Source organism: Dysidea avara, chromosome 5 (genome assembly GCF_963678975.1).
Source record: "Dysidea avara chromosome 5, odDysAvar1.4, whole genome shotgun sequence".
NCBI classification, from domain to species: domain Eukaryota; kingdom Metazoa; phylum Porifera; class Demospongiae; order Dictyoceratida; family Dysideidae; genus Dysidea; species Dysidea avara.
This window is the reverse complement of record NC_089276.1, coordinates 40184915-40204525: the sequence shown is the minus strand read 5'-3', so window position 1 is coordinate 40204525 and position 19611 is coordinate 40184915. Positions and strand designations below refer to the sequence as shown.

The following is a 19611-nucleotide window of genomic DNA, read 5'->3' as shown; positions in this document are numbered from 1 at the left end:
AGCTAGAAACAAGTCACCCTGTAGAGAATTCAGCTAGAAACAAATCACCCTGAAAAGAGTTCAACTACAAACAATGAGCTGCAGTTTGGGTTTTGTAAGAAGTCACCTTATTAACTATGTGATAATCATTTATTTTATTCAGTGTTAAATATACAAATATTTAATCAGCCAAAAAGCTATACACACATTTGCCTCTTGTTCAACAATTCCTGAGTAGAAAAACAAACCAAGTAAAAGGAAGCACCAAAGCCAGGATATGGGGCTTTTAATACCAAAAGGAGCGATCTAAACCAAAACAGCCAAGCTGTAGAGAGTTCAGCTACTAACAGGTCCCCCAACAGAGAGTTCTGGTACAAAAATCAACCTGTGAAGTGTTCAACTACAATAAGCCACCATAATAGAGAAATCAGCTAGAAACAAGTTAACTGTAGCAAGTTCAGCTACAAACAGGTCCCAAAGTAGAGAGTTCAGCTACACCCGGTAGAGAATTCAGCTAAAAACAAGTCACACAGTAGAGAATTCTCCTACAAACAAATCACCCTGTGGAGAGTTCAGCTACTAACAAGCCATCTTGTATATAGGTCAGTGTAGAGAGTTGTGAGTGAAGTCAACATTGTTGCTTTCAGTGAGGCATGCGGTTGGTTAATTTTTTTGTGAGTCACTCTCGCAATCAGTTCAACACAAATTTTACCAAAGGTGAAGCACACAGTTGCCAGGTTGATTCTTCACAGTTGAGTCTGGTGGCGATGTCGGCAAGTCAACACTCTCACTTGCTTCTCTATTCTCTAATTTCACTGGAGCATACAGTTGAATCCAGGGGACACACTGACACATACACTGTGTTTCTAATTAGAACCTAGCCATACCTATTTAGAGTCCAACATAGCTAGTATGCTATAGTCTGTAGTTCCCTACTTAGAGTGCTCTGGCAGTTAGCTCCAACATTAATTCACTTAAATGATAATTTAAACCCCATCTAAAGAAATGTAATTCAAACAAACCACTTTGAATACTGATATCCAATCTCACATTTCTGGCACATTGTTATATTGTCCTCTGTAACAAACTGACACTCAAATTGAAAATTCATCCTGGATGTCTGCGCTTCTAAATAAACTTATTTCGGTTCATGTTTATCGTATTTGAAAGTCAATAATCTACAAAAATTATAATTAGAGACAAATCACAGCACCTGCTAGCTCATCTAGCAATTGGTATGTCAAGTTGGAGTTTTGTGTGATTTCATGGTTTTATAGGTGCTGATTTTGAATCTGACAAGTGCACTAGCCATTAATGCAAAGTATAGTTATTAGGATAGGCCATTGTGTTAACTAAATACAGTACAATGCTATATTTTCTCATATACGTACTTTATTGAGTTTATTAATATATTGTAATGTTGCAGAGCTGAGCAATGCACGTGCTAGCCCCACTATCACTTTGTTTGCTTGTATTATTAAACAAAGAATAACATTATCATTCACTTTATAAAATATTAAGCATCATGGAGGTTTGGGTTTTCTGACAAAAATGTCACCAAAAAACCAGCTTTACAGTTCCTTCCTGGAATCTTAGTTGTATCGGTTAGGTATGTATAACTAAGCCCAATGTGCCTTCAGCATGACCCTAAATGTTTCCAATAGATTGCTATGACTTTAGAATTTTCTGCTGACTAATTGCCTACATGCCTGCCTGAATGACCGACCAACTAACCAACTGACGGACTGACTAACACCTTCAGACATGCCTAACTGGACAACTGCTAAGGCTATGAGCCTATTGTTGTTTTTTCACTGTTATATGTTGCTTCAACTCTTTTTACATACCACAGTAGGTGTATTGCATGCTTCGTGGATGTGATAAAACACAAACAAAAATTACAGTGCTTTTGTAATTTTATGTACATGGTTTTAAACAGACATATCTTGTGAAGTAATTATCCAGTCCCTTAGAAATAGAGATTTTCTTACTTGGGAAGGTCTACCCTTTGTGACAGTATATAAACTGTTAACAAAGCACAAGGAACTCACCCGTTACAAAGCGTTGAATCATTTTGTTTCTTTTAGTCTTCTTGTTGCCCATTTCATCAATCATGTCATATTAATTTGTATATAAATTGAATCATCATCATGTGATGAGCAAGATGACATCTAGAGAAAGTTTATAAAGTAAAGTATTGCTGAGTTATGGCCATTTGTGTATCGATATGTGAAGGAAGAAGACAAAGAGATAGTTTTTATGTACTTTAAAGGCATAGGGTGAAATTCTAGGATAGAAGGATGTGACAAAGGATGGCATCATTTAAACCAAACTTTAATAGTGAGTAACATGGCGTTTGTAGTCTTTCTGCAGCTTTAACAGTTCTTCTATGTTTAAAAAGCATTTGTATTATCCAATTTTCTGGATTGTGCATTTTCAGTGCTTGCATGTTTTTAAATGGCTGTGAGGTGTTCTCCTTGAATTAAGCCAGTTTTGCAGAAGTAGTTATTTTCTTTGGAGTAAGATCATAGATTGATGTAGTTGGAAATGGGCCTATTTTTTTGTCATAGTAACTTTATCATAAAATGTGGGATAACTGGGGGTTATAGGTTTTACACAACATCGACTTTTTACAGCTTAGCTGTTTTGTGTGTTTTTGTGTGGATGTATGTGACTGAATCTGGGAAAATCAGTCTTATTGCCCATGACAGTAGATTTGATTTTTCACCAATAGCAGAAAGACACATGAATAAACTATCAATGTACACCATCAAAATCAGCTAGACTTGAGTGATCTGCTTTTGCTGGCTGCTTTTCCAAAGCACTGTGGCAATCCGTAAGTATGGTCTGGGGACTTAATGGAGATCTCTGTGGTGTTGGATGAAAACCTGTGCTGTAAAGGTTTCTTTTCGTTTTACCTAGTTTTGAGACCTATATTCTGACTTATAGAACTTTGCGTGGGCGAGATCAAAGGGAATAGTGTACTTTAAATTTCATAAAGTACACTCTCAGCCAGACAACAGCTTCATCGACCACTAAGAGTACTTTATTGCACCGCAAAGAGTGCTTTATTGAAAGAATAAAGCACTCTTTGCAGTGCAATAAAGCACTCTTTGTGGACAATAAAGCACAGTTTCCCACGTGCTCTAGTGCAGGCTAAAAGCATGCGGGGCTCACGCCAGTACAATTAATCACCCACGCCAGGGAAGGCTGATAGCCTCACCGCGCTGAACGATCGATCACACCAGCCAGCTGGCTGCCCTCCTCCAGGCCCTTGTCTCCCACCCCTTTTGGAGCTCACCTGATAGAGTCACCCTCAGTTTAAAAACTATCTGAAATGGTGGAAAACTTAGTTGTTAGTTAATCATACAGTTGATACTCTAGAAGGTAAGAAAAATTTGTGTAAAACATGTGTAAATGTGGTGCATATAGCTTCAAGCTACAACACTCTAAATACTTAAAACCATGCAGCATATCTCAATACTTATAAATAGTCAATAAGACCAATTTTCCCAGAATAGGACACATACAACTACATATTTATAGTCAGGTACTCCAGAACAGCTAACTTACCAATTTCAGCCATGAAACACATCCAGAAGCTGTGCTAGCCACTTAGAACAGCTACAGCAGAACATATACAGCTTTGTATTATTGGGTTGATCATATGATCTCATGCAACAAAGTTGTATGTGACTGGATCTTGGAAAACCGGTTTTATCACCCATGACAGCAGATTTGATTTTTTTACTAAAAACACAGACACATGAATAAACCATCAATTGCACCATCAAAATCAGCTTGACTTAGGTGGTCTGCTTTTGATGGCTGCTTTTCACAAGCACAGTGGGTACAGTCTGGGTATTTACTAGGGATCTGGTTAGTGTGGGGATGGCTGTATGTGGCTGTACAGCTCCACAGTGTTGAAAAAAGACCTATGCTGTAAGATTGCTTTCATTTTAGCCAGTTTTGAGACTTGAATGGCCTATAACTTTGGCTAATTCATTCCTATGCCTATTTCTTTACTACTTTTAAACAGCCTCTTGCCCTCCTATGGGCACCTCCTCCCACCCCTTTTGGAGCTTGCCTTATAGAGTCAACTTTGGTTTTAAAACTATCTAAAATGGCAGTAACTTAACTGTTAGTTATTTGTACAGTGGATACTCTAGAAGGTAAGAAATTTGTGTAAAGTGTGAAACTTTGGTAAGCATAGTTTCAACCTTTGAGAGCTACAACACTCTAAATATTTTAAAGGGCATTTCTCAATACCTGGCGATAAGACCAGTTTTCCAAGACTAGGTCACGAATACAGTATTAATCTGAAATTTTTGATAGAGGTTGCATGTTAATACATTGTATGGGATGTGCTGTAGGTACTATTGGAGAGGTTTTAAATTTTGTTGGACATCACTACTTTAATACACAGAGGAGCATTTCCTCAAATGTTTTGTAGCATTTCCTTGCAAAACTAGGCTTGGTTTTGCTCTTTATTTTCTTTGGCATATGAGAGGACACAATCCCTTTTCATGAAGAGATATATGCTAATTCTGGTAGCTTACAAGGATTGTGCTGTCGTTCTTTGGTCATCTATACAACCCACTGTAAAATCTGTATTATTATGAATCTGAATTATCATGCATATATGTGTGATCTAATTTGGAAAAACCATAAATGTACATGCATCCATAGATTGTGAGATACGCTAATGAGTACCCAAGCCTGCAAAATAGGACATGTGGGCACATAAAAATCAATTTGTCTGCTTTTAAAACTTTCATGACTCATAACTTTGGTATATTGTTATACTATTGCCGTGCAGTTTTTATCACTTATTAAAACATTTAATTGCTATCATAATACAAGTTACAGAAGGCAGATATTTTATCCAAGTACAGATTTGATTGATTGATTGATTTGATTGATTGAATTATTATTATTATTATTATTATTACTAGGACCGCGTCACATACAACCACGTACATACACCAACGTGACAACCCCTGGTGAGGCTATTAGGTGGTCAAGGCACAATCAAAATAATTATGATCCCAAATCAACTCAGCCAATGGGACAAGCTATGTGTAGCTAGCACACTGCATTCAAGACAATAATAAAACAGTATCAAGACACACGATAGTGTGTCGTGCGGCCCAAGAAGCCGGCGCGCCACACCGTGAGTATATTGACAGGAAGAACGAAAACGTCATTTTCACACCTTTGTATCTCGGTTATCACTTATCTGATTGGAACCAAATTTGCTACGCAGTTGCCCGCCAGCCATCAAGACACACGATAGTGTGTCGTGCGGCCCAAGAAGCCGGCGCGCCACACCGTGAGTATATTGACAGGAAGAACGAAAACGTCATTTTCACACCTTTGTATCTCGGTGATCACTTATCTGATTGGAACCAAATTTGCTACGCAGTTGCCCGCCAGCCAAGGGAGTCTACATTCCAAATTTGAAGGAAATCGCTCCAGCCATTTCCGAGATACGAGCTGCCAAAGTTTCGTTTTTTTTTTCTTCGTTTTTTTTTTCTTCTTCTTCGTCTTTTCGCACACTTGCAAAAATTGCTATAACAAGCAAACGCGTACTCCGATCGCCTTGAAATTTGACACACAGAAAGGGAGTCCAAAGGCGAATCCTAGCATCAAATTTGGTACAAATCCGATGAATGGTTCAGGAGTTATGACCGATTATTCGCGTAAAACAAGATCGATTTGTTGTCACGCCTACAGGGTAAACCGCTTCATGGAATGAGTTGAAAATTGCTATGTAGATGGAGTAACCATCGTAGGAGTGCCTTTTGGTGGTTTGAAAGGAATCGAGATAAAGACCACGGAGATATGACACAAAATCCAACCTGTGTCACAATTACGCGATCGATTTTTATGAATAAAAAAGTATTAGTTTTCACGCCTACTAGGCAAACCGCTTAGAGCAATGAGCTGAAAATCGGTGTATAGCTGGAATAATCTTCATAGAAAGTCCTTGCAGTAGTACAGAAGAATCGGATTACAAATCACTGAGTTATGATTCGAAAGCCAACTCCATGTAGCAAATGCAAGATCGAGATACTCTAATAGAACAGTCACCCTAATAGAGCATTCGGCTAATTTATTTACTCCATTATAGAATTTTATTACATCACAAGTTATTCTGTAGGGAGTTCAGCTGCAAACAGTTAATCTTATAGACAGTTCAGCAAGAAGACAGTCACCATGTGGAGAGTTAAGCAAATATATCACTATAGAAATTCAGAACATTACAAGTCACCCTGAAGAAAGTTCAGCTATAAACAAGTCATGCACTGTGTAGAGAATTCAGCTACAATTAAGTCACTCTCTAGAGAATTCAGTTACACAGAATTCAGCTACACACAGGTCACTGTGGAGAGAGTTCAGCTACAAACAAATTACCCTTTAGAGTGATCAGCTACAAACAAAACACTTTGCAGGATGTTCAGCTGCAACAAATCAACCTTTAGAGCAATCAGCAATGAACAAATCAACACAAATCTACCTGTAGAGAGATCAGCTAGAAACAAATCACCCTAAAGAGAGTTCAGCTACAAAAAATCACCCTGTAGAGACATCAGCTAGAAACTAGACACAATGTAAGGAGTTCAGCTACAAGCAATCACCCTGTAGAGAGTTCAGCTAAAACAAATCAACCTACAGAGAGATCAGTTACAAACAAATCACCTTATAGAGAGTTCAGCTACAAACAGATTACTTGTAGAGAGATCGGCTTCAAACAAATCAACCTGCAGAGAGATCAGCTACACACAAATCAACTTGTAGAGAGATCAGCTACAAACAAATCACCCTGTAGAGAGATCAGCTAGAAACTACACACAATGTAAGGAGTTCAGCTACAAACAAATCACCCTGTAGAGAGATCAGCTACAAACTAGACACAAAGTAAGGAGTTCAGCTACAAGTAAATTACCCTGTAGAGAGTTCATCTACAAACAAATCAACCTGTAGAGCAATCAGCTAGAAACAAATCACCCTGTAGAGAGATCAGTTAGAAACAAATCACCCTGAAGAGAGGTCAGCTACAAAAAAATCACCCTGTAGAGAGATCAGCTACAAACAAATTGCCCTGTAGAGAGATCAGCTACTAGCAAAACACCCTGTAGAGAGTTCAGCAACAAAGAAACCACCATGTAGAGAGTTCAGCTACAAACAAATTACCCTGTAGAGAGATTGGCTACAAACAAATCAGCCTGTAGAGAGTTCAGCTAAAACAAATCAACCTGCAGAGAGATCAACTACAAACAAATCACCTTATAGAGAGTTCAGCTACAAACAAATTACCCTATAGAGAGATCAGCTACAAACAAATCAACCTGCAGAGAGATCAGCTACACACAAATCAACTTGTAGAGAGATCAACTACAAACAAATCACCCTGTAGAGAGATCAGCTAGAAACTACACACAATGTAAGGAGTTCAGCTACAAATAAATCACCCTATAGAGAGTTCAGCTAAAACAAATCAACCTGCAGAGAGATCAGCTACAAACAAATCACCTTTTAGACAGTTCAGCTACAAATAAATTACCTTGTAGAGAGATCAGCTACAAACAAATCAACCTGCAGAGAGATCAGCTACACACAATTCAACTTGTAGAGAGATCAGCTACAAACAAATCACCCTGTAGAGAGATCAGCTAGAAACTAGACACAATGTAAGGAGTTCAGCTACAAGCAAATCACCGTGTAGAGAGTTCAGCTACAAACAAACCAACCTGTAGAGCGATCAGCTAGAAACAAATCACCCTGAAGAAAGGTCAGCTACAAAAAATCACCCTGTAGAGATATCAGCTAGAAACAAATCACCCTGAAGAGAGGTCAGCTACAAAAAAATCACCCTGTAGAGAGATCAGCTAGATACAAATCACCCTGAAGAGAGGTCAGCTACAAACAAAACACTTTGCAGAGAATTCAGCTACAAACAAATCAGCTTGTAGAGAGATCAGTTACACACAAATCAACCTGTAGAGAGATACTGTAAGCTAGAAACAAATCACCCTGTAGAGAGTGGCTACAAGCCAAACACCCTGTAGAGAGTTCAGCAACAAAGAAACCACCATGTAGAGAGTTCAGCTGCAAACAAATCACCTTATAGAGAGTTCAGCTACAAACAAATCACCCTGTAGAGAGATCAGCTAGAAACTAGACACAATGTAAGGAGTTCAGCTACAAGCAAATCACCCTTTAGTGAGTTCAGCTACAAACAAATCAACCTGCAGTGAGATCACCTACAAAAAAGCACCTTGTACAGAGTTCAGCTACAAACAAATTACCCTGTAGAGAGATCGGCTGCAAATTAATCAACCAGCAGAGAGATCAGCTACACACAAATCAACTTGTAGAGAGATCAGCTAAAACAAATCAACCTGCAGAGAGATCAGCTACAAATAAATCACTTTACAGACAGTTCAGCTACAAACAAATTACCCTGTAGAGAGATCGGCTACAAACAAATCAACCAGTAGAAAGATCAGCTACACACAAATCAACTTGTAGAGAGATCAGCTACAAACAAATCACCCTGTAGAGAGATCAGCTAGAAACCAGACACAATGTAAGGAGTTCAGCCACAAGTAAATCACCCTGTAGAGAGTTCAGCTAAAACAAATCAACCTGCAGAGAGATCAGCTACAAATAAATCACTTTACAGACAGTTCAGCTACAAACAAATTACCTTGTAGAGAGATCGGCTGCAAATTAATCAACCTGCAGAGAGATCAGCTACACACAAATCAACTTGTAGAGAGATCAGCTACAAACAAATCACCCTGTAGAGAGATCAGCTAGAAACTAGATACAATGCAAGGAGTTCAGCTACAAGCAAAATCACCCTTTAGTGAGTTCAGCTACAAACAAATCAACCTGCAGTGAGATCACCAACAAAAACGCACTTGTACAGAGTTCAGTTACAAACAAATCACCCTGTAGAGAGATCAGGTAGAAGAATTCACCTTGTAGAGAGTTCAGCAACAAAGAAACCACCATGTAGAGAGTTCAGCTGCAAACAAATCACCCAGTAGAAAGATCAGCTAGAAGAAGTTACCTTGTAGAGAGTTCAGTTACAAAGAAACCGTCGTATAGAGAGTTCAGCTACAAAGAAATTACCCCGTAGAGAGTTCAGCTAGAAGAAGTCACCTTGTAAAGAGTTCAGCTACAAAGAAACCATCATGTACAGAGTTCAGCTACAAAGAAACCACCTGTACAGAATTCAACTACAAACAAATTACCCTGTATAGAGATCAGCTAGAAGAAGTTACCTTGTAGATAGTTCAGCTACAACAATTCACCCTGTAGAAAGATCAGCTAGAAGAAGTCACCTTGTAGAGTGTTCAGTTACAAAGAAACCATCATGTAGAGAGTTCAGCTGCAAACAAATCACTCTGTAGAGAGTTCAGCTACAAAGAAACCGCCATGTAGAGAGTTCAGCCTCATAGAAACCACCTTATAGAGAATTCAACTACAACAAATCACCCTGTAGAGAAGAAGTTACCTTGTAGAGAGTTCAGTTACAAAGAAACCATCATGTAGGGAGTTCAGCTACAAGAAACCACCATGTAGAGAGTTTAGCTGTAAACAAATCACCTGTAGAGAGTTCAGCTAGAAACAAATCACACCGTAGAGAGATCAGCTGGACGAAGTCACCTTGTAGAGAGTTCAGCTACAAAGAAACCATCATGTAGAGAGTTCAGCTGCAAACAAATCACCCTGCAGAGAGTTCAGCTACAAAAAAATCATCCTGTAGAGAGTTCAGCTAGACGAAGTCACCTTATAGAGAGTTCAGCTACAAAGAAACCATCATGTAGAGAGTTCGGCTACAAAGACACCACCATGTAGAGAGTTTAGCTGCAAACAAATCACCTGTAGAGAGTTCAGCTAGAAACAAAATACCCTGTAGAGAGACCAGCTAGAAGAGGTTACCTTGTAGAGAGTTCAGCTACAAAGAAACCGTCCTGTATATAGTTCAGCTACATTTCAAGTCACCCAGTAGAGAGATCAGCTGCAAAAAAATATCCTGTGGGGAATAATGGGCATGTAATAAATATATGTATATAATTTGTATAATTACTAATAAAATCAAAAATAATTGAAGTACTAAAATTCTTCTTTAAGTTCTTCTTACTGTAGTAAAGAAAAAAACACATGTGTTAAAAAAGCCCCAAAGCCAGCCATAGGCCCGCTTTGCGGTATACAAATACAAAAAGAAGTGAAATCTAATCAAAAACAGCCAAGCTGTAAAAAAAGGTGCGGCCCCCAAAAAGGCCATGGTGAAGAAAGATGTGAAATCCAAGGTGGCGGCCAAGAAATGGCTGTGATGGTAGGTTAATGGTTATATTTTAATAACGACAATTCAGGTGAATTTTGTGCCGCTTGGCCTTGGCACCAAATTCACCTGAATTGTTGTTATTAAAATGTAACCATTAACCTACCATCACAGCCATTTCTTGGCCGCCACCTTGGATTTCACATCTTTTTTCACCATGGCCTTTTTGGGGGCCGCACCTTTTTTTACAGCTTAGCTGTTTTTGATTAGATATACTTGTAGTGGTACTACATAAACATCAGTCATATAACAGTATTATGCAATTACATTACACCTACATAGATTTTACCGAGGTGGTAGCTAATTGTAGATGTGACAGCTACAGCAGTTTGAAACTCTTTAGGGTAAGTGACTGTTCTATTAGAGTATATATCAATTTGAGAATGTCTACAAGATGTTACCACTAGCTACTTTAGCAACCTCACTTTCTTGTAAATAGTATAACATAACTAACCACAGTAACACAATGCACACTGTGGGTAATTAAATGTACGTGCTCTACTACAATTAAGTGGCTGCTCTATTAGAGTATCTCGATTGTACATTACTTTAAAGGAGACTTACTTCCAGCCTTCTTACATTATTCTACAAGCACCCTCTCTCCAAGTTACGACTCCAATAGGCTGATGAGCTGGAGAAAACTGACACTAGCTAGCTAGCGTTATTAATAATAAGTCGCCTGTAAACAACCAGCCATAATGAAGTACCTGTCACCTGACTAATTAACACTAACCCGTTGTACATCTACTTTCCAGCCCGTCTTCTCTCTAGGATCCATGACTTCTCTAAGACAGATGAGCAAACCAAAAAGGGAACACGTCACTACAATGGTATGCATGGCTTGTGCTACTTGTTTTGATTGGCATTAAATAGAATCGTCGTATCATTTCACTGTCATCACAGATAGACCTCACTATTATTCAACTATGTCTTCGTTCAACAAGGATTGTATTCCTGGTGAGTGCGGAGCCTTAGGCCTTCTAGTTTCCTAAAACATTATTTATTTATTTATTATTCATTAATTATTATTTATGACGTAATTTTAACCGCATCATATTATTCTTAGTACTTGGTTGTATAATTATTATCTTACTGGTAATCGGCATGAGCCGTTCTTCCTTACCAGAGCTAAAACACATACATACAGCACAAACAGATACAAAAAACAAAACTATACACACATACACTAATTACTAACATACATCATTACTTAAATACATAGATTTAACACAATCCAACAAGTTCAGGATGAGTCATCACAGGAGGAAATGATATCTTTGAAGTAACATCATTCCACCAAGTGCTAGCACTACATTGAAAATGCTTCATAGTCCTTGATAGATGATAATTAGATAGGTTGGCAAAGTGATCACTACAATGTGTAGAGTATGAATGCTGGCGGCCAAAGAATATAGGAGGTGTAAAGGTAGTATCTCTTGTTCTTGGTAATAACGTGACATAGCAGCTATAGACTGTAATAGAGGTAGCCAGTTTAATTTCCTATCATGTGAAGTCACATGATCAACCTTACATAATGACTTCACTATTCGGATAACATAATTTTGTTGTCATTGCATACGAGCAATCTGATCTTTTCTTAAAGGTGGACCAAGCACAAAGATCTTGCCAATCACAAATGACCAAGTACAAAGGACCAAGATCTTAAAGGTGGGCAAAGCATATGTTATTCTAGAAATCAATGACTCAAATAACAGTTTCAAGATTAAGAATGTTAAAGATTTACGGTGAATACTTCATAAATGCAGATAATATGCTATTTGTTTGCAAACATCATTGACTTGGTGATCCCATTGTAACCTCTTGTCAAAAATTATGCCAAAGTATTTTTATTGGTCAACCTCCTGTAGCTTATTACCATCCATAAAGATAGCAGGGCAGGAAATATTCTGTGATGTTTTAGGTGTAAACCACATAACACTAGATTTATTGATGTTAAGCTTCATTTGACTTGAAGATACCCAATCAGATGGTAATGCCAGATCATGAGATAATTGCTTTTCACGGTGTCAATATCAGAACCAGAGAAAATTAGTGTGGTGTCATCTGCAAACTGTAACAATTTACCAAACTTAACTACAGAAGGCATTGCATTGACGTAAACAAGAAATAACAGTGGTCCCAGAGCACTGCCTAGAGGGATTCCACCTCTCAGTTGTCTAAGAAGATACTTTACCATTGGGTTTAACCCTTTGAAGGCTATTGGAAAGATAGTTCATGAAACATTAAATTTTAAGATCATTTCAAGCACACCCAGCTCACTAAAGTGGTGCAGTAAAATTGAGTGATCTAAAGAGTCTAAAGTTTTTGCGAAGATCTAAAAGGCTGTGCAAACAATTTTCCCACAGTCCAAAGCATTTGCAATAGTATCCACAACATAAAGAAGGATCTGTTCTGTTGACTTACCTTGACGATATGCACCTTGAAAGGGACTTAAATGGTAATTTATTTATAGTACCGATCTAGCTGATTTGCTACAAGTTTTTTTCCAAAATTTTAGCAATTACTGAAACTACTGAAAATGGGTGATAGTTGGAAGGATCATCTTGAGGCCCTGCCTTATGCACAGTGGTAATGTTACATTGCTTCCGTTCTAATGGAATACAGCCACTTTGTATAGAGATATTATAGAGCTTTATCAATGGTTCTGCAATCTCAGATGCAACCTCCCTGAGAAATGTACTAGAAAGATCATCAGGGCCAGTAGACTTTTGGATGTTCAGATGTTGCAGCAAATGAACATCCAAAAGTCTACTGGCCCTGATGGTCTAGTACTGAGATATAACCCATGATGTGATGGAATGTAGTTTGTGCCCACATGCCCTATTTTCACAGGCCCAATCACATTTAAACATTGCATTCCAGTGTAGCTAAGCTAAGCAAGGACAAAAATCTCTGTAAATACAGCCAACCATTGTATTTATCCCACCTTAATCCACAGCAGGCTAACTACTGATACATATAACCATGATTTTGAGCAACTTTTTCACAATGGTATCTACACTGTATAGCACAGGCACACCACCATGGGTGGTGGTGGTGAATGGGGTGGGCTTTCAATTGGTGCTTTAACAATGGATAAACAAGTCATATGAAGTCTCCATTCTAAATACTGGGCTCTATAAGACCACCTGTGCCACTCATAATGAAAGGAATACATGTAGATATATAGTAATCTGGGCAGCTGTCCAATGGCATCCATGCCTCTAGCTGTGTGTTCCAGCTGGCCAGTGGCAGTCCAAAGTGCCAGAGCATTCCCAGTGGCAGACACACATCAATAGAAATCTGCTTGTGAAAAGCAAGTCTGTTGAATGGCTGTGGTGTGAAAGAGTAGTGTATTGATGTGGCTATCCATTATTGGTGAAAAGTCAAGTTGAATACTGTGTGTGTTTTGATCAATGGTCTTATTAGTCTGTCCTGAAAATACTAGGAAGACTATTCACACCAAATAGAGCTTTTTCATCTCCTTGGCTACCAAACGTGGCACAGAAATGTGTATAAGCTTTAGATATGAGCATTCTATGGTGATATTTCAAACTACTTTGCAGGTTAACATATACAACTGTACATCAATACTAACCTGATACCAAGACCATCCACCATGGTTTTTGCTGATAGCTGATTGCGGTTTATGCAGTATGTAATTTTCAACTTTCCATAGGCGTATTGTGTACAAAACTGTTCAACAATATGATTCACAAAAACGGATATCAATGAAATGAAATAACTCAATCAGTAACAACTTCTATCCATATTTCGAACTGGCATGAGGTGTACAGATCAGAGTAAAGCTTACTTGCCTGTAAGTTTATTAAAGAGTTCACATTGGCTGTTTAGGTTCTCAAATGTGGGTGTGGCCAAATACATGCTTACATACACACGCATTATTTGGAAAACAATTTCAGGAAACCAGACACATACTCACAGCTAGCCTTCAGCCGGCTGTGGGTGCATGCCTGGTTAATAACTTTGTCCTCAAAGGAATTATTAATAACTGTACAAAATTATCATAATGTGGAAAATTTGTCTAAATAATATCCTCTTATTGTGGGCTATTACACTTTTGAGTCAAATTCTCCTATGTAGCTCTATGTTACTACCCATGTATGGTAATTCTTTAATTTACTTTGGTGTTTACATGTGCATAGTACCACCAAACATCGTTGTACCAGTGGAAGGACAGGAGTTTACTATCACTGAAGGAAGTAATGGATCGATCTCATGTACAGCTACAGGTTATCCTCCACCAACAGTTGTATGGCAGAACAGTGATGGGAGTAGTCTAAGTAATATGAGACTTGTATCTGGTAGTGAAGTGATGTCATCTACTGGTGTTGGTAATGTGACTAGTGTAAGTGTAGAACTGATGGTGACAGGAACTATGAGAGTAGACACTGGAATGTACACATGTTCAGCCAGTAATATTGTCAGTAATGATTCAGATGTTACGGTGACTCTTACCATACCATGTAAGTTAATCAGTACTCAATACTGTACTAGCACTCAATGTATATCGTATGCATTATACAATAACAGTTATCTATCTAGGCTGTAGCCTAATTATTTCTTTTACGTGACATGACTTAATTATTTCTACCTTCATAGTTTCAAATGTGTAATGATATAAACTGATAATGAGATAATCACTAGGCTAGGAGTACTGACTGTAAATATTTTATAAAATCTGTAAAATTTCTTTAATAAGATTAACTTAAAACAAAACTTGGATTAACAAAAGCTATAAGTTTCTGCCAAGTTTAATGGTTCCAATTGTTATACTTTCCCAAACTCTTAACATAGCATGTGTAGCCATGTGAAAGTAGTTTGGCTGTACAAAAAGAGTGCATCCAGGAAAAGAAAAATAATTGGTGACTAAAATACAGTAGCTGAAGGACGTATCTGGCAAGAATGAAATGGTAATGCAACTAAGTTTATTTTACAAAATTATCCTTTATCATTTATTTATCAATGGAAAAAATGTATATGCATTACGCCTGAAGCCTTTCACAGTATCCATATCCTATTACAGATCAATAATTGTCTTTAAAAGAGTTAATGAGATTACAAAACTAGGTAAATCATTCTACTGATCAATTATTCAATGGATGGAATATTCTATCTATTTAAACTTGTGAGGTCTTGCCTAATTAATTCCTTTTAACTCTAATTAGCTGCTAGTTTGGCTACTAATTAGAAAATTATATATATATAATATAATATATAATACCATACCTGTTTCACTACCCATACAAAAGTCTCAATAGTAGCAGTGAAAGTTATCCCGTATTTCACTGGTAGCAGTGAAAAGGTTGTAATTGCAATTTCATTGGCTAGAATTTATGTTAACAATGTAGTGCCATTTAGTGTTTATGCGTGTTTAGTACATAGTAACAAATTGTGTGCATAGCAACGCTAATGCACAGCATTAGCGTATATGCAGCGAGTATGGTATTAACTGAGCCCAAATTTCACTGCTACCCATGCTATTACTAGTACTAATATATATGCTACACCTGTGGTTGAGATCAAACGTGCCGCAATGTGGTATATAACACAGCAAGCTGTGATATATAAGTGAAATACCACACTTTGTGGCTATGCTTACCATATATGGTGTAACTTCATATTTTCCATGAAATTCTTATCTACTGTAAGTGGTAAAAGTCTCTAAAAACAAGCACCTAAATCAACCAAAAGCTATTCACCTGAGCAAGGACAAGAAGAAGGGTTTTTGATGAACTCTTGTCTCCTTCACTAATCACAAGTAGATGGGCATAGCACCGCTAAATAGACAAAAGTGCTGCTAAAGAGTCAAAATCATCTGATTCACCAGAGATTTCAAGTCTAACAAGTATGTAAATCAACCAAGAATCATTCATCTGAGCAAGGAGGATTTTTGATGAACTCTTATCTCCTTCACTAACTCTTGTCTCTTTCACTAATCATGAGTAGATGGACGTGGCACCGCTAATGAGTCTAAAACATCTGATCCATCAGGAATTTCTACTGATTTCAATCTTTAACAGGTGCTGTTTCACTATAAAAATTGCTATCTATAATCGTGTAGGTAACAGGCCAGGAGTCAGGGTCACCAATTGTAGGTAAGAGGTGTCATGGCCTTGAAGGATCAGCTGCAGGTGAAGGTAGTGTGTTCTTATGGTGACTTGGACAACCACGTGAACATGTAAAACATTTATACAAAAGTGAAGACAATGAACAGATGTTGTTTACCTATGGCATGAAAAGGTGTGTGCAATTAATAGTCTATTGTCACTTGTAGCATGGCTTCTTCACATAGCTGGTGATGGCTTCTCTGTAGCTAAAGACAGCTGCTACAGTACTCCTCTCCCAGTGAACAGCTTGGTGAACGATAGAGTCCTTGTAGCACAATGCACAGCAATAATGTTACGGTGCATGGTGACTTGCATGCTGGTTGTAGATTGTCTGCTGATTTTTGTTGGTAGTGAGATGGTCTGATGGGGTGGGGCTGAAAAAGCTGCTGTGATGACTGATGTTGATGATGATGGTTGCACGCTGGGAGTGGTGTCAGTGGTGGTGATCCTTCAGGGGGATGGTGCTACAGTCTGTGATGAGAAGACCAGCGTGTGGGAGGTAGCAATTGAACATGATGGTCAAGATGTTGGTGTAGCTAGATAAAGCGATGTTGAAGTTGATGGAGGCCCATTGAGAGTTGATGATGATGACGTAGTGATGTTGCAGAGGGGGTGGTGACCTTGGTGCTCAGTAGTGGAGTTGATGATTTGCAGCAAAGATGGCGTAGATTGGGAGAATTGACGGGTTGTAGTGATGATGAGTTGATGGTGGCAAATGGTGGTAAACTGTGATGACAGCCGTTAGGGAGAGGTGGAGGTGATGAATTGGAATTGCTGGACAGCAAGGAGGGTTGAGAGATGTGGAAGAGCATTGATGAGTCGTGACACTGTAGTCACACGTTAGGTAATGAATGAAGTGGATGCTCTGTGACCAGGAGCTTGCAGGACGTGTTGCAGTGTTGCTGAGAACATAGCTGTTACAAACAGTGAGTTGTTGTCCACAGAGGTTCTGTGTGATGACACTGTGTGATCCAGCAGTAGCTAGCAGAGCAGAGCCATGAAGTTGATGTCCTTGCTTGGCAGCCAGCAGCAGTAGCACACATCAGGGTTATCAATTGTAGGTAACAAGCCAGGCATCAGGGTCCCCAATTGTAGGTAAGAAGCCAGGCATCGGGATTAGCAATTGTAGCTAAGAGGTGTCGTGGCCTTGAAGGATTGGCTGCAAGTGAAAGTAGCATTTTCTTATGGTGACTTGGACAACCACTGATGACAATGTGAACATGTAAAACATTTATAAAAAAGCAAAGACTATGAACAGACTGATGTTGTTTACCTAGGCATGAAAAGGTGTGTGCAATTAATAGTCTATTGTCACTTGTAGCATGGCTTCTTCACCTAGCTGGTGATGGCTTCTCTGTAGCTAAAGCAAGCTGCCACAATCATTTTGTCTACTGGGGTGTAGAATATAACAGTTATAACATGATTACTCGGGATATGACAAAATATACGTACGAGTGCCTTCAGGCACTTGTGCATATATTTTTGTCATATCCCTCGTAACCATGTTATAACTATAAAATATGTATGTATGTATGTATGTATGTATGTATGTATGTATGTATGTATGTATGTATGTATGTATGTATGTATGTATGTATGTATGTATGTATGTATGTATGTATGTATGTATGTATGTATGTATGTATGTATGTATATGTGACCGTCTCAGCAAAAACCTAACTTGTTTGCACAATTAAACAAAATTATTTACTCAGCATTATCAGCAGTGTCCAAGGAATGGATCACCAAAGTTTCAGCCTTCTGTGGTGTGTAGTTTTGAAATTATAGCACTAGACAGTGGGAAGAGTAAGATAATCAATTAGTATAGCAACTATACTAAAAATAAACTACAGGCACTTACATTTGCAGTCATAACTTCCGTTTGCATTAGTCTACAACATTACAATTTGGCTTAAACTGTTCACCATGCATTAGCACATCAGCTAAGGTATAGTGTTAGCCCTGTAGACACTTGCACATATGGATTTGAAAGCGATTTGATAGAAGACGATGACAATCTTGATTACGTTTACCGCATCATAAACAAATGCATGTGACATGCCTACCGTTGGCACTACAGAAATGAAACAAAGATTTTCAAACTCTCCATGAGCAGGCGAATAAGATGGTATATAATTTTAATCGATTTGAATCTTCTTTCTTTAAGTACTGGCCCAATAAAAACTTGCGTATTTTTCTTTTTAGCATGCGTAATTTTACAAATTATTTTTTTTCTCAATACGCATGCTTGTGCAAACAAGTTGGCTGAGACGGTCACATATATGTATGCCACTTTGACACCTTCGTTAAAGCCAGTGCATAAATATCACATATTGCTAGCTCAAAATGCTAACAAGATGTTATATGAACTGCCTTAACAAGTTATACACACTGTAGTTAAGGCAGTGCAATTTTGTGATCAAGCCTGCATGTGGGCACATACAATTTCCCACTTTTGCAAGTTTCCATTCCCCATAACTTTTTAGGCCATCCTGCTATTGCCTTGAAATTTTCCGCATATATTAAACAATCAACAGGCTTTATACTAAAAGTTGCAGTGGGCAACTATTCTGTTCCTAAATTGAGATATGACTTGTTGTGTGATGGGGTGTAGTTTGTGCCCACATGCCCTATATTTACGTACCTGGTCACTATCGCATTACCCCAAGACATTACACACCTAATAGGTTTGTAGTATCTCACCCAGAAATCATCAGATTTCTGTTATGCTTTTATGTCTCTTCTCCTATACAGGAAACCAAGTAAGTTGTGATTGTGGGATTGAATTTTGCCAAAAAAAGATGTGATTGTGGGATGGAATTTAGTAACCTGAGTCAGTTGTTGTGCTGTTATGTATATCGATGTTGATTAACTAATTAAATCATATTTGTTTTATTACTGTATTTACAATAATAAACATAAAAATTGCTGTTGGTACACTAAAATTACATCTCACAATCACATCTTGTTTAGCAAAATTCAATCCCATAGTCACAACTTACTTCGTTTCCCATCATACAGTACGATAGTACTATATAGCAGGGACCACAAAGGTATGGGTGTGGCCCATGAAAAACCGTCACCCAAAAACCAGCCTCACTTTTCCCAGACAATGATGAGGTAGTATTTGGTAGGTAAACC

At 38.2% G+C, this 19611-nt stretch overlaps 1 protein-coding gene across 1 annotated transcript in view; it reads left to right on the top strand.

Moving 5' to 3' along the window:
• LOC136255281 (hemicentin-1-like) overlaps nucleotides 1-19611 on the top strand; it is a 122892-nt gene that overhangs the window by 25742 nt on the left and 77539 nt on the right. Inside the window, exon 4 of the mRNA XM_066048007.1 lies at nucleotides 14506-14826. Within this exon, the coding sequence (XP_065904079.1) occupies nucleotides 14506-14826 (321 nt within the window). The remainder of the gene's footprint in view (nucleotides 1-14505; nucleotides 14827-19611) is intronic.